Here is a 14,828-nt window from a genome sequence, read left to right on the forward strand (position 1 = left end):
TCGTCGCGAAAAGTTACACTCATCACTAAAAAGAATTTACAAATAGACTTCATTTAGTACTTCATGCATCGAGATTTTTTTCGGGATGCGTGCGCGCTAGTTTTCAAGCTCAGCCAAACAAGGCCCGAGTGCGGCAGCAAACGTCAACCGTGCTGCAGACCACCTACCCGTTAATCAAGTTCCAAGAACCGGAAGATACCCGTGTACGCGCATGGCGCCTCCCAGCTCTGTCAGATGATTGTCCTCCATCTAGCAGCAAGCAAACAATCGAGCGCACGTCCCATGATGAGAGCTCGGCTACCATGCACTACCAGACAGTCTACCGCTGCCTCGGCGGGAGCAGCCCAGGCGAGCTCGGTGCGCGCACCTTTGCGCCCTTGCTGAGAGAGAACTGACAAGTGGATCAAAAAAAAGAGAGAGAACTGACAAGTGGCGGCCATACTCTGCAGGTGTCACCAGCGGCGTTGCTCTGCCCGGAACGACGGGGCGCGCTGGCGGGTAGCCGACGGGGCTGCGGGGGCGGTGCGCCGGTGCGGGCGAGGCAGCCAAGCGGCGCCACGCCGAGCGCCCAAGCGGTGGTGCTCGGACGCGCGCGAGCCGTGGCGCGGAGGGACGCGGGCCCCGGGGACGGGGAGCTGCGTTGAGAGACCGGTGGCCGGTGGGTGTACTCGAGCCACCGCGCCCCGTAACGTGCCGGCACCCGGAACCCGAACGTGTCCCCTTGTCGCCCTCGGGTCCGTCGACGGCGAGACGCGCGAGCGGTGGCTGCTCGGCGTCGGCGCACGGCCGAATCGAGAAAAATGATACTGCAGCTTCCCATTTCCATTTGGAAATTTTGATCGATCACACACAAAAAAGTCTGTCTTTGACAGGTTGGCTGCATGCAAATTCAGCAGACATCCATACATATACTATATTTATTATATTTACATACATAGCAGCATTACATGGAGTTCTGAGACTGATTCTTGGAGCTAGACCAAAGACACAGAACAAAATAGGCCATCCAACACGGACCACATGCCAGTTCTTTGACATTTTATTTTCTACGGGCCAGCACGGCACGTCTCCAAACCAGAACACCCAAAAGAACGGCCCAGGCCCAGTGTTTAAACGTGCGCGGGGTTCTTCCTCGTCTCGCCGCCGCCATCGAGCTTGATGCCCTTGTACCACGTCGCGCACGCGACGTACACGGCGAGGTCCACGAGCGAGAGCGCGGCGAGGAGGAAGTAGAACCTGTCGAGGTGGCCGGAGTTGAGGTTCCCCGGGATCCACCCGGGCCGCCTCTCCCCGGCGGTGAGGCTGGTGACCACGCTCACCAGCATGATGCTCACGTAGTTCCCCAGCGAGATGGACGCCATGCACAGCGCGCTGCCGAAGCTCTTCACGCCGTCGGGGGCCTGCCCGTTGAAGAACTCCAGCTGCCCCACGTACATGAACACCTCCGACGCCCCGATCAGCGCGTACTGCGGCACCTGCCACAGCACGCTCAGCGAGCTCGGCTGGTCCGGGGCCGCCACGCGCCGCAGCCGCTCCACCTCCACCACGCCCGCCACCACCATGGCCGCCATGCCGATCACGAGCCCCACGCCCATGCGCTGCAGCTCCGTCAGGCCCTGCGGGTTGCCCGACAGCCGCGCCATCACGGGGACCAGCACGCGGCGGTAGATGGCGATGAACGCCAGCACGCTGAGGATGTCGAACAGCGACATGCTCGCGGCGGGGAAGTGGAACGACCCGATGTTGGTGTTCATGGTGGCGCCCTGCTCCACGAACAGGGACGCCATCTGGGTGAACACCACCGAGTACACGATCGTGCACAGCCAGATGGGCAGCATCTTCAGGATGCACTTCACCTCCTCCACCTGCGTCACCGTGCAGAGCCGCCACGGGTCCTTCATCTTCTCCGGCGCGCCGTACTCCTCCTCGGTGACCGTCGCCGCCCTGTCGAGGAACCTGAGCTCGTCGCTGTGAAGGATCTTGCGGATGCCCGAGACCTTGGGGTCCTCTCCTTCCACCTCGTGGAGGAACTCTTCTCGGGGCACCTCCGCGTGCCACTTGCGGAGCGCGGCGACGAACACCTGCGCGATGCGCGTCAGCGGGTTGCCGCTCGGCTTGAAGTGCCGGTAGTTGGGGGTGCCGAGCAGGAAGAGCACGAGCGCCAGCGCCGCGGCGGCCGCCGAGACCCAGAACCCCATGACCCAGCGGCCCGAGTCCTCGTAGTACACCAGCACCGTGTTGGAGAAGAGGGACCCGACGTTGAGCGCCAGGTAGAAGTAGCTGAAGAAGGCGACCTTGGAGCGCGCCTCCTTGGGGTCCGTCTCGTCGAACTGGTCCGACCCGAACGTGGCGATCGAAGGCTGGTACCCGCCGTTGCCGAACGCGATCATGTAGGTGGACAGGTAGAAGAGCGCGACGCCGGGCGCCGACGGCTCGTCGCAGCGCGCATCGACGCCGCCGCAGCCGGAGGGCTTCACCAGCAAGAACCATGACGCAAGCGACAGAATCACCAGGCCCTGATCAAGAACAAACACAGCCGATCATGTAAGAAGTGTGCATCAACAGAACAGGATTTTGGTGAGACTGACGACGATAGATCGGTGGCTGAAGAAGATGCTAGTAGTGTCTTACCGTCACGTAGATGATCTGGAAGATGGCGCAGGTGACGTAACGGCCCCAGTAGGAGTCGCTGAGGAAGGCGCCGATGAGCGAGAAGATGTAGACGGTGCCGGTCCACTTGCTGATGTTGTTGGCCGCCTCGGCGTTGTCCTGGTGGAGCACCCGCCGCAGGAACACCACCAGGTTCACACCGACGCCGAAGAAGGCGCACGTCACGAGCCCGTAGTTGGCTGCAGCAGATGTGATCTCCAGTCAATTTTAATCATCAATTCGATCCCCAGTTTTCTGACAGAATCAAGCAGGTTCGTGTGGCTTGTTTGTAGTTCACCACAAGTTTTTTTTAAAAAAAAATGTTCACAGCAGTCAATCTTGTGACAACTGAGTGTCGTCAGGTCTAGAATATAACAGAATTTACTGCTCATAGAGTAAATGTAAATCTGTAAGAGGGCACAACGTAGTGGAAAACCTGAAGAGTACAGGGATGGTGAATTGCTGATTGCTTTCAAGTGGAGTAAACCTCACTTTGGCCCGCTATACAATTGAAGGGTTCTTGTTGCAGGTCGAGTGCACTCAAGTACTCAACAAGGGCAGGCAATACATGGATCTTTGCTAACAAATGGTAAACTGTACATCGATGAATTACACTGTTGAATCGATCGATCCGTTCCAGAGTAACATTACAAATTGGTATCTAGTAACTGACAACCATCTACAGGCTACAGGGGAAGTCACTACTCACTAGGCATCAGCAAACAAAGCATTTTCACCGATTTTTTTGCCTGTGTTTACACAACTTATTTCCAAACAAGTGAGGTGTGTTTCATAGCCTTTTTCTTTTTCTAAAAAAACAGTATGGAGTATCTTTTACCGAGCAGCAGGATGGCAGATCTCCATCTTCCAGATGCTGCTTTGGCAGCTGGGTTTCCTCTCCTGTCCATTGACCCATCTTCAGTGGTGGGAGACACCCATTTCGACTCAACAGTGGTGGGATCCATCACGTCGTTCAATGAGCTTTCTGAAACTTCACTATCAGCCTGCTGCGTCAACGATTAAGAAAATAAGGAACCTTATCAGAAAACATTTTCTTAATAAGCTGTTGCTGATGCTGATATCTCATATACATATATGCTACTAGTGTACTACGGCATACCTTGCTTGCTTAATCTGTTCTCCGCAGCTTGTTCAGGAATTTCTTCAGTCTTGCTGTAAGGAGAAGTTGAAAGATCGTATTGCCAGCAAGATTTAGCCTGTGATATATAAGACCTCGTGTTAGCTAGGGATGAACAGGGTTATCCATTGCGAAAGTGTAACAGCTGAACATGCAAAAGTTGGCTTTCTGCTTTCTGAAGTGCTAATAACGTAAAGGGAAACAAAGTAGAGACGGTCATCATGTACCGTCACAGGACAGAGGAGTGCGTTGTCACGGTCTGGTCCGCGCAAATCAATATCGGACACTAGTGTTGATACAGGCGGCTAATTAACTAGCTACTTAAGTTGTCCAGGCCAAAGTATCGTACAACCATGCCAGCATGCATCTGGGCCTGATAACAACGATGTCACAGAGGCCGGCCGTACGTGCATGCAAAGGAGAGAGGAAAAGAAAAGGTGTCGTGGCATGTACGGCAACATCAAACTGATCATGACGATGCGTGTGACGGGAAATGATCCGTACGCTGGGCGGTGCACCGTGCACGGGCGGTGGCCGCTGTGGCTGTGGACAGTACGTATGCATACCTTCGTTGATGAACCCTCCGGTGCTAGCGCGCAACGACGACGACGACGGCGGCTCCGGCGACGGGGACGACAGGCACGCCACGAACAAGAGCGGAGCCAGCACCACGACCTCGACGACGCCGGGAAGGCCTCCAGTCATTTACCGGAGCAGGCGCACGGCAGGAACGGGCGGCGCCGGCGAGCGTACGCGCAGCTAGCTATGTAGCCTCACACTCGACCGGGTGGCGGCCGCAAGCCCGCAATGCGAGGCGAGGGGAGGGGACTGGAGGAGAGATGGGTAGCGGGTGCGGGGTTCCTGGGGGTGGCGCGGCCGCATATTTATGGACGCCGGGCGGGAGCCGGTGGAGCCGTGGAGGTAGGCGGCGAGACGAGACGAGGCGAGGCGAGGCGGCCGGCCGGCCGGCAGCGGCGCGTAGGTGTTGGTGGCGGTGGCGGTTTTCGTTTTCTCCTGCGGTAACGGGGGAAGAAAGCGCGCGCGCCGACACATGTGGCAGCGTGCATGGGGCGTGCCAGCTGTTTTCTGAACCCCTTTCTGCCCAGGAAAAGCGGAGGTCTTGAGCCGGGGGCCGGGGCTCCATCGTCACTGTCCGGCCCGAGCAGCCTACGAAACAGAGGGCCCAGGCCGGGAGAAAACTGCTCCACTGTTCTTGCTTGCTGTCAAACATTTTTTTTCCTAGCCCGAGTTGATCTTCTGCGCTCTGCGGCCTGCTACCTAAGCCGTCGAAGGCTCGAAGCATAGCATAGAGGGCGGCTGCGACAGTACAGTACGCAGGCACTAGCTAAGCCTAAGCACGTGAAACACAAGGTGGGCTAGATGCTTCCCCTTGTGGCCCTAGCTAGCTAACGATTCCAAACATGAAATGAATTGAACGGCGCACGTCGCTGTGGATGCCTTCGGTTTCATTGTGTGCGCGACAGCGACTGAGAGGTCACGCTACCTATAGTTGGACTATTTTCTTTCAAAAAAGCACGGTAGATCAAAATATTTCCTTTCAAAATCACTGCACGGTAGCTTTCCTGGTTCGGTTAAAAAAAAATCGCAGCACGGTAGATGATCACACACATATACATACTTACTCGTACAAATATATGTGTACTACGCTAGAAGCCTCTGTTAGCCCGGTGGAGCTATAGGAAAATCGAGGGAGAGGGTGCGATACTTCATAGTTCATAATACATGTATGAAACTGAAATAAATATGATAAACATCTAGAAATTATAAGTGATTGTGGAAATGTATAGGTGTTGCCGCACCCATAGTCTCCAACGTAGCTCCGCCCCTGGTTAGCCAATACGAGAAATATTAAGATGATGAAATCACTACATAGCTGAATTGCCAACAACATAAATATCACTCTATATTCTGAAGATAATTTCTTTAATAAAATATGAGCACCCTTATTGAAACTCAGATTCTCCCGTAGGAAATCTAACCGGCCAAGCATATGGCGTCAAATTGGTAATTGCTCTTACTGCTACCGGTGCCTATACACGCGAATGCAGTTGTTTCGCTTGGTTCATCACGCCGCGCTACCGTACGTGCCTCAGCCTGACCACTGTCACGTCTCAGAAACAAGCTAGGCATCCCTGTCAAGCATTGGTTGTGGTCCTCGGTGATGAGATCCGGAGGCGTATCATCAGTAGGGTGATACTGATCCATCGGTGGAGTATCTATCGCAGCATATATCTCTCCCTTTCACGCTGCTTTGCATTGCACAAGCACACAAACACACAATGCAATCAACAGGGGTGCGCGCGCTGCTATAGCTATACGATCTTGGTCGTGTAAACTTCGCACGCGCGCTACCTGTTTTTATGTATAGTACAACGGGATGACACACGTTCGATACTTGGGGCCTTTGGGGCCCAAATAAATTTCAAAATCATCTTTGAAACTAAAGGAAAATAAGAATCTCATGCGATGCGTATGACGATACGGGTCGTAGTAGTTCATGCAAATTTGGTTTCCTGGACGTGCCGATCGAAAACAAATTGTGTGACGTGTTCGTCCGTTCACCGACGGCCATATATGTGGCATGTCATCCGTTCCAGAAGCGTACGCTCATGCCGACGACGTCGGCGTGCCTGCAAAAACGTGCGCGAACGGTACGGTACGGTGCCTGCAAAAACGTCGGCGTGTCCGTGTCGGTGACACGGACGGCACGGTGCGTGTGTGCCCTACCTATATAGGGCTCTAGCAGGCGTTAGGCGCCGGTAGCGCAGCGCAGCACGCTGGACACACAGCAGGAAGCGTGCGGTGGCACGGGCTAGCAGCTAGCCGTGGTGGTGGTACAAGGAATCTTGCAGAAAAAAAAAAGATGCAAGCGGATAGCGGTGGTGGTGACTCGTGAGACGACGATCGCTCGATCGAGCCGTGCGACAGCTTGCTTGTGATGTTGTCGTCGCGCGCGCTTTAGACTTAGACCCGGCGGAAAGGCGGCACTCGTTTGTCTTTTGGCGAGTGTGTGGTCGTCACCGAGCGAAGCTGGGACCAAAAAAGATCGCTGCAGCGTAGGGCCAAAAGTGATAAGCTATCACTGGATCCAGATCACACTCTCCCTCTCTGCGTTGGACTGTTGCTATCGTACAGGGGTTGTGTGGTTCGCAGCTGTATGTGGATGTTTTGACGGGCAGTACTACTACCCCCTGGTAGCTTAGTGCACTGCATTGGGACGTACTCTTTCTTCTCGCGGCGTGTGTTTTCTCCTCACGCCTAACTTTTGTTGCCCCTGCCTTTGAACTTTCCGGGGGCGGCGCTGAGACGAGAAAATGGATGTGTCATTGTGTGGGTGAGAGACAGAGGGGAATTCGCTGTGAAAAAACTCTGATCAAAGTGGATAAGATGTTGACCACACCGTCGTGCGTGCTTCGTGCATGCATGGTTGAGCTCGAGCGTCAGGCCGAGAACAGTCCGACAAGAAGAGAAAAGAAGAGGAGGACTACACGGGACGATCGAACTTGATAGTTTGTGTGTGTGGGTACATCATGCCTGCGCGTGTTGTGGTTGAGCAACCTAAGATTTGAAGGTTAAAAAACTTAAAGTCCTGGAGCCTGTTTCCAACTCAAACAGAGATGGAGTGACTAGAGGCAGAAATAAGCAGGTATAGTACGCTGTCAGCAGCTACCATGGCCTTAAATCAGTGCCTCACAGATAACTGCAGACTCACAGCTATGAAACCCAATCGAGGTAGCAGCTGTTAAGTGTTAGCTAGTGACTGATACCTTTGTGACTGACAACCCATATCATGTTTGTATGGCAGTCTGCTGTTCTGCACCTGTAGGCTGTGGCCAGATCCGTCTCAGGGAAATTTGGTGATCGATGTATTTTTAGGGCACCCGTGTAGGAAGTGGAGGGGGTCTTCACATGCTAGAGCCGACCTCAGACACAATAGTAGAGGGTTTAAAAGGGGTTCTAAAGTCAAAGCTTAGAACCACACCTCATGCTTCAGATCCGATCTTAAGGATTAAAAAAATCAAAGAGGGAGGCGGAGGCGGGCATGGGATGGCGCTGTGCCTCTGCACGGGCAGCCAGCCGTGCGGCCTGTGGGCCCGTGGCCTTGCTTAGCCGATCGCTGTGTTCGCTTGGCTTGTCAGCCAACCAACCAGTAGTACTATTTTCTCATACTAAATCAGCACCAGTCAGCTGCTACCAGCCAGTAAGCAGTACTGTTCTCTCATAACAAATCAGCATCAGCCACAACCAAGCGAAGCGAATGGTGTTAGGATAAGCGGTGGGCAGCACACTTTTATATTTTTAATTAAAAAATATGTGTCCTAACACAAGAGCAAGTCTAATGGTTTCGGATGCTACTGGTGACAAAGCGCGTGCGATGGTGACGGGACCCACTGCTACTCAATACAAAGTTTGCTGCTTAGCCAATAGGGGCACGCGGAGCGCGTCTTCGCCAGCTGCGGCCGACACGTTGCAAGTCTCATGTTTCTTCTCTCTCTTTATTTCTCTCTTCTCCACGTAGATATGAGCCAGCTACTCATCCATCATAATACTTGTTCTAAGATCTCATGAGATCTTTATTCATAAGAGGGGGGGGGGGGGCGATAACCTTACCATTTTTGGATCCTACCTTAAAAACCCAGGTCGTCCATATACATAGGGTGGGTATCGGATGGATGCCCCCAAAACTTTGGGAGCAAAAAAAAATCCAAATGGAAAAAAGATAGCACAAGCTACCCGACCTACAAGATCCTTAACATAGAAATAAGTATAAGAAGCAATTTTATCCATCTCAGAATCTACATCCAATGAATTATTTGATACATATTGATGCAATGCAACCACATGAAAAAGACTGGCGCATGCTGAAATAAGGGGGACTAAATGATGGAGACTAAAAGCCGATTTAAGGTGGCATTGTCCACGAAGAAAGCACCTCAAAGCTAAGTCACTATGATTTCCATCTAAATATTTTATTTGGTTCGGCTTGTGTTATCGACAGGTACGTTTTCATCCATCTCATATATCAGTCGGATCAGCCCTCCATCCATGATTCGATCCCTCTAAATTTGCCCTCAGACAATTATATGTATCCGATGCTTATATAAAACTTTGTTAGTAGTAATGCATGGGTGTTTTTGCCTAGTCTATACAATAAAGAACAAAAAATTTAAGAATATTTTTACCCGAATCTGGTCCGTCGTACAATTCATATCGGATACATCTGTTACAACTGAGGTAGGTGGTAGAGGATGCAGATGACCCATAGAAATATTTTTGCCAAAAAATAATTTTTTTCTCTCACTGCTTGTTTGCTTACGCACCTACCCGCTCGTCGACTCTCGTCAATCACTTGTCGCCTGTTTCTAAGGATGAAAACACAAGGAAAAAGTCATTTCCCGTCGCATCCGTATTTTTATATTTATCTCGTCTATTTTTATATTTATGAAAAAATATGAAAATGAGACGGGAAGCAGGTAGGGGTGTATTCTGCTCGTCCCATCCGTATTTTTATATTTATCTCGTCTATTTTTATATTTATGAAAAAAATATGAAAATGAGACGGGAAGCAGGTAGGGGTGTATTCTGCTCGTCCCATCCGTATTTTTATATTTATCTCGTCTATTTTTATATTTATGAAAAAAATATGAAAATGAGACGGGAAGCAGGTAGGGGTGTATTCTGCTCGTATTTGCAGGATCCCTTTTTTAGCCGGGATAATCCAATATTAGTTCCGTATTTATAAAATCCAAAAAATAATAGGCACATCGTATATTCTTTCATGTTCCTCAACATCAATAAATGTTTCTCAACATCAACAAATGTATTTCACGATTTGATCGTAGGAAACAAGAAATATTGATCATATTTAAAAAAAACAGCTTGTGTAAAGGAGTGTCTAGTATTATATTCATGCAAAGTGAATGGTGATTAAATAATAATATATTCTAGTAGATTATCCGGTTCTCGTCTGTTTCCGTAACCGTTATATCTCGTTTCCGTTCCCGTACTCGGCTATTTCGCTTTCGCTCCCGATTCTTGTAATAAAAAACAGAAACAATAATGGTTGTCGAATTTTTCCACATGTTCCCATCCGTTTTAATCCCTACCTTTTTCATCCCTTCTCTGCCGCACTTTTCCAGACCTCCTCCCATCCCCTCCTCTTCCATAGTCCATTAATCCATCCGCCGCCCTGCCCACTGCTCCCGTCTCCACCGAAGTAGATGAGACAGCGGCCCCATCCCCATGGAGGAGGCGCGGCGGTAGCGGGGGGTTGACAACGCCCATCTCCGCACAGGGTTTACGTTACCGACCGGTCCGGTCAAACCGGTGGGGTCCGGTACCAGTATACCGGACCGGTTTAGCCGGAAACCGGTCAAATTCAAATTCAAATTCAAAATCGCATGTTCAACCGGTTTCGACCGGCTTACCGGCCGATTTGACTGGTAACCGGTCAAATTCAAAATTTTTCCTTTTTTGGTTTAAATTCAAATGCCCGCAAAGTATACTAAATAAATATTTGTATAACATATTTTAGCCTAAATGAACCCTTCAACCCTCTTTTGTACTACTTTTACATTGTATTTGTATACTTTTATATGCACGTTTTTTTGTTTAACTTTAAATCCCCGCAAACTATGCTAAATGAACGAATTTTTGAGAAAATTTGACACCATTAGATTCGTCGCACCTTGAAGTATTTGAGAATTTTTCATTTTTTGAATTCAAATTTGAATTTTGAATTTGGGCCGGTTTGGTACCGGTCCAAATCGAAACCGGGCCGGACCGGTTTGACCAGTTTGGTGAACCCTACCTCCGCATGCTCGTTGTTTCCTACGTCACCTCCGCTTAAGTAAGCGTAGTGTGCCCCGTCTGCGAGGCCCCACAGGCGGTGATGGCTTGTGCTGCTTTGAACAATCGGAATCGGAATGGTTAAAATCTGCTGCCCTGTGCTCGCACGCCCGCATTCCACGCCAAAAAGCGGACGCGTGGCGTTCAGCCGCGGCTCCGGATATTTTGCGAAAAGACCCTCCAGTTTAATAAGAATATCAATTCATTAAAATCTGCTGCCCTGTGCTCGCCCGCCCGCATTCCACGCCAAAAAGCGGACGTGTGGCGTTCAACCGCGGCTCCGGATATTTTGCGAAAAGACCCTCCAGTTTAATAAGAATATCAATTCAATCCAACAAGTTCAATCTGTATATTACTCACGTGCACATATTTTATAGATAGATCCTCGTTCTAAAATTTATTTCCACATTAAGAAGAGAAAAATCGATGGTGCTGTCGTTTTCACACAAACCACCTTCCAAACACCCCCTCCCACCATCCAACCGGCCAGCCTCCTCCCTCCTCCAATCCTCCGAACCCTAATCCTCCTCCTCGCCGCCGCCCTCTCTGCACCTCCCCGCCGCCACCTCCCCTCCCCTTGTCCCGGCCCTCCGGCGCTCTCTCTTTCTCTCAGATCCCAGTTGCGGGCCAGCAGACGGCCGCCCCCAACGCTATGGCGGAGGCGTTGTGACGAGGTCACCCATCCGGCGCCTGTCTGCGGGCCGTGCGGCGCCCCATGCTGCTGAGAGGTGGGATAGGAGAGGGGGCGGGCCGTTCCATGGGCGGCGGTGTTACGCGCGGCGGGCGTACGCGACGCGCGGGGTGGAGCGGGGCAGCGCGCGTGGTGGGGCGGGCGGCGGCGGCACCTACCCGCCGGCCGTGCGACACCCAATGCTGCTGGCAGGTGGGCCACCGCTCGGCTCGGCTCGGCTGCCGGGCAGCCGGGGATTCCGGCTTCGGCGGCGGGCCCCTGCTCCGAGGCCGCGATGGGGACAAGGCTTACCACGCCGTCGCCGCCCTCAAGGAGGAGCTCAGTGCGGAGCGGGCGCTCTGGCGGCAGCGGAGCAGGCGAACGCGAAGCTGATGCGCGAGCTGGCGCCTGGCGGAGGCGAGGTCGTCGGCCAAGCAGCAGGCGCACAACTACGAGATGGAGTGCAAGGCCCGCGAGCTGATGGAGGAGGCGCTGGGGCCCCGCCGGTGCTGCAGCCGCGGACACGCCGTGGCCGGCCGGCCTCTACCATTTGCAGCGAGCTGAAAGCGAGGGGCGCGCCAAGGCGAGGGCCCTTTCCCACGGTAACTTTTCTGCAATGTATATACGCTCTTCTGCTCCTATGCCCTCCTCTTGCAGGTCGCCATCGACCTCAAATCTGGTGTCGACGATTCCATGGACAATGTCCTTATTGTGTTTGGTGAAATGGGCAGAAGGTACATCCTTACTTCTTTTCTCTTTCAATTTTGCATACAGATTTTGACAGCCCCTATCCCTATCCGTTGTGCTTGCACATTCTGGTTCAGAGGTCAAAGTTTAGAAGAGAGATGACATGAGTTCAGTGGAACTGCAATTGTAGTTATGTCATGCTATGTGAGTACATTGTGTTCAGTATACATTGAGCAACGGTTGATGGATTGTAATTTGTGGTATAGAGATGTGGTTTAGAGTAGAGGATCAAAATATATTTCAGTTCAGATTTCTTTCTATAAGCTTTAGAAGTGAACATCTTGATGTAGAGTAGCAACATTCATGAATATTTAGATTGAACCAACCTATAATTGATAGTCTTATTGGTTAGCCAAGTTGATCTGTAATTCAGTATAGATTAAAAGTGTAAACTCATGAAAACGTGAAGCTGTCTTGAATCAGAGGCACTTTCTTATGCATTGAAACTAACGATAGTTTTAGAGGTGGATGAGTGAAAACTACATCACTGTAGAGAAAAGTATACTAAGTATGGCAATACCAAGTTAGTGAATTTTTTCAATGTGGAAAAAGAACCTCGGTTCCAGCACTGGGAGCCCGCCTTCTGCGCATTAAGCGTAAACGCCTTCTCCTTGTCTGAGTTTGGGTTCTGTTACATCAGCTCGCGTTGCTCGTGCTTCTCAGAAGAACGCAGTTGTCTGCTATGCAGTGCGAAGGTTTGTTGAAGTATGAGTACACCAAATTTCAAGCGACACACGATAAGTTTTGCAAAGACAAAGGTGCACATATACAGAATTTCAAAGGTATGCCAGATAAGAGATAAGCAGCAACCTATTGTGATGTGCGATATTTCTTATCATCCATCTTTATCGATGTCATGCTCAAGCAGTAATATCCTTATAAAGTTATAGTTTCGTCTTGCACATGTCATGCTTATGCAGGTCTCAGAATATCCTAACCGTTTCATCTGAAATATGACATGTTTTGATCTCGAAGTCCAGATATTACTTGGCTACAAATGAGTTTTGTAGTTTGCCTGTTTGTTATTATAGGGAACCTATAGACAATTTGACCTTGGGAAACTCCAGTATGCGCATCTGTATAATTTGCTAGCAGTTTTACAGCTACTAAATGCCTTTAATCCTACTTCATATCGTAATGTGAAATCATGCATAGAGTGCTGTGCTGTGCCTATACTATCTCTTCCTGAGTTTCACTGAGATAGTTGTCATCAGTTATACACACTCGTTTCAATTGACTTATCTGTCTGCTGTTTTCTGCAGATCTTTTCTCTGATTTAAAAAAAAAACTCGACCTGCGAGGGGCAAGCCGCCCCCCGGGCATTAACGTAAGAAGAAGACCTCTCACGCAGGCCGAGAAAACCCCCGAACCCCTGCCCCACCCTTACACAGGGGCGCCGTAACCCATACCGTAACCCGTGTGAGAGCGGGCCGGGGTGAGCCGGGACCTAATTCCATGTGCTTTGGCGTGTAGGCAGGCGAGGGGATTTTTTTAACATCAGCCTGAAATTCGCTCCCACCGGGAGTCGAACTCAGGACCTAAGGAGTGCTACTGAGGCCACCTAACCAATCCGGCTAGGCACCGATAAAGAGAAATCGCTCACTGTCAACTCATTTTAGGATATTTTTGACCCTTCTGTTTTGATTGTAGCGAATAAGGCTAAAATCAGTTCGATTTTCCTTATTGCAGCTCTAAGTTAGCATAATGGTTTTATTTATGAAAAGATATATGGTGGCTTTGAGAAGATACAGTCTTCAGTAAGTTTTCTTGTGTAAATAATCCTTTTACTTGTTATCATTATAATAGGATCATAACATTGTTTCCTTTGTTAGATCTGTGACCTTGTTGACGTTGCCAGGCTCTTAAATGTTACCCTGGTTATTACTGAGATAAAAGTAACAACTCATGCAAAAGGCATCAGGTTGATATGTCCTTGCTCATTCTGAAATTCATTATGGTAGTTTATCTATTCCTTGTACCCTGTTTTTTTCTGTTTGACCTCTAAATATAGCACTCCCTCTGTTCCGACCTTGCAGTCCAAAGTTCAAAAGCTTTTCTTATCTATATGATGAAGATCATTTCATAGATTCGCTTTCCAATGATGTGGTTATTGTTGCGGCTTGCCAAAGGATCTCAGAGGCTTAAAAAGGATAAAATTTTCCACAGTATCTCCTAGGAATTCTGCCACTCTAGAGTACTACATAACAGAAGTATTACCCAGACTTGTAAACTCAAAAGCTATTGGGATAATTGTTAACGGATGTAATTGTCTTATGGTATCCTCCAAGCCCATGCTTAATCTGTTTTGTTTTTCGTTTTATTTTGAATGTGAACTTAAAGCCTTTCCATATGATTTTCTGCAGTCAATTCTCCCTATAAACCCGGAGGAATTTCAGAAGCTTAGATGCAAGGTAGCTTCATACCGTAATATGTTTATTTCTGATTTTCTTGTGTGGTTTCTTAATAGGATGTAAATTGCTAATGGAAGTTGCTGCATCCAGAGGATGGATGATATGCGTGGAGATTCTTTTGCCTGTAACAATTTCTTTGGAGAAATTTGCAAGCTTGAGCATTCCTCAAATGTTTAAACAAGAAACGTGCATTCCTGCTCTCCAATTTTTATTTGATTCTATTGCTGGATTTGATTTTTGAAATAGTAGGGCGCGCATCGCCCGCCGAATGTTCTAGTCGAATTGAATGCAGACATTGCCAGGGCTGATCTAGAAGGCCAAGGATGGAGGCCTTGATGTCATC

General features: G+C 49.9%; 1 protein-coding gene and 1 long non-coding RNA gene across 8 annotated transcripts; one reads left to right on the forward strand and one right to left on the reverse strand.

Annotated features, from left to right (window-relative positions):
- Window positions 1-878: 878 nt before the first annotated feature.
- Window positions 879-4,650, reverse strand: LOC120657028 (protein NRT1/ PTR FAMILY 7.3-like). Of its 4 annotated transcripts, none has more exons than XM_039935273.1 (5): window positions 4,354-4,650; window positions 3,770-3,866; window positions 3,488-3,653; window positions 2,632-2,849; window positions 879-2,516 (listed from the first exon to the last, which is right to left on the reverse strand). In XM_039935273.1, exons 3-5 carry the CDS (start codon window positions 3,612-3,614, stop codon window positions 1,110-1,112), a joined length of 1,752 nt encoding a protein of 583 aa, XP_039791207.1. In that variant the 5' UTR covers window positions 3,615-3,653; window positions 3,770-3,866; window positions 4,354-4,650; the 3' UTR covers window positions 879-1,109. The 4 variants fall into 4 exon arrangements, with proteins under 4 accessions (XP_039791207.1, XP_039791208.1, XP_039791210.1 ...); XM_039935274.1 differs by having other exon boundaries at window positions 3,488-3,656; XM_039935276.1 differs by lacking the exon at window positions 4,354-4,650 and having other exon boundaries at window positions 3,488-3,656; window positions 3,770-4,310.
- Window positions 4,651-11,108: 6,458 nt separating this feature from the next.
- Window positions 11,109-14,728, forward strand: LOC120657029. 4 transcript variants are annotated; one of them, XR_005668063.1, is made up of 3 exons: window positions 11,109-14,350; window positions 14,438-14,485; window positions 14,576-14,728. It is a non-coding gene; the product is annotated as an uncharacterized LOC120657029 (long non-coding RNA). The 4 variants fall into 4 exon arrangements; XR_005668065.1 differs by having other exon boundaries at window positions 11,109-14,336; XR_005668064.1 differs by having other exon boundaries at window positions 11,109-14,336; window positions 14,438-14,728.
- The last annotated feature ends 100 nt before the right edge of the window (window positions 14,729-14,828 follow it).

The sequence above is a fragment of the Panicum virgatum genome, chromosome 1N (assembly GCF_016808335.1).
Source record: "Panicum virgatum strain AP13 chromosome 1N, P.virgatum_v5, whole genome shotgun sequence".
NCBI lineage: Eukaryota > Viridiplantae > Streptophyta > Magnoliopsida > Poales > Poaceae > Panicum > Panicum virgatum.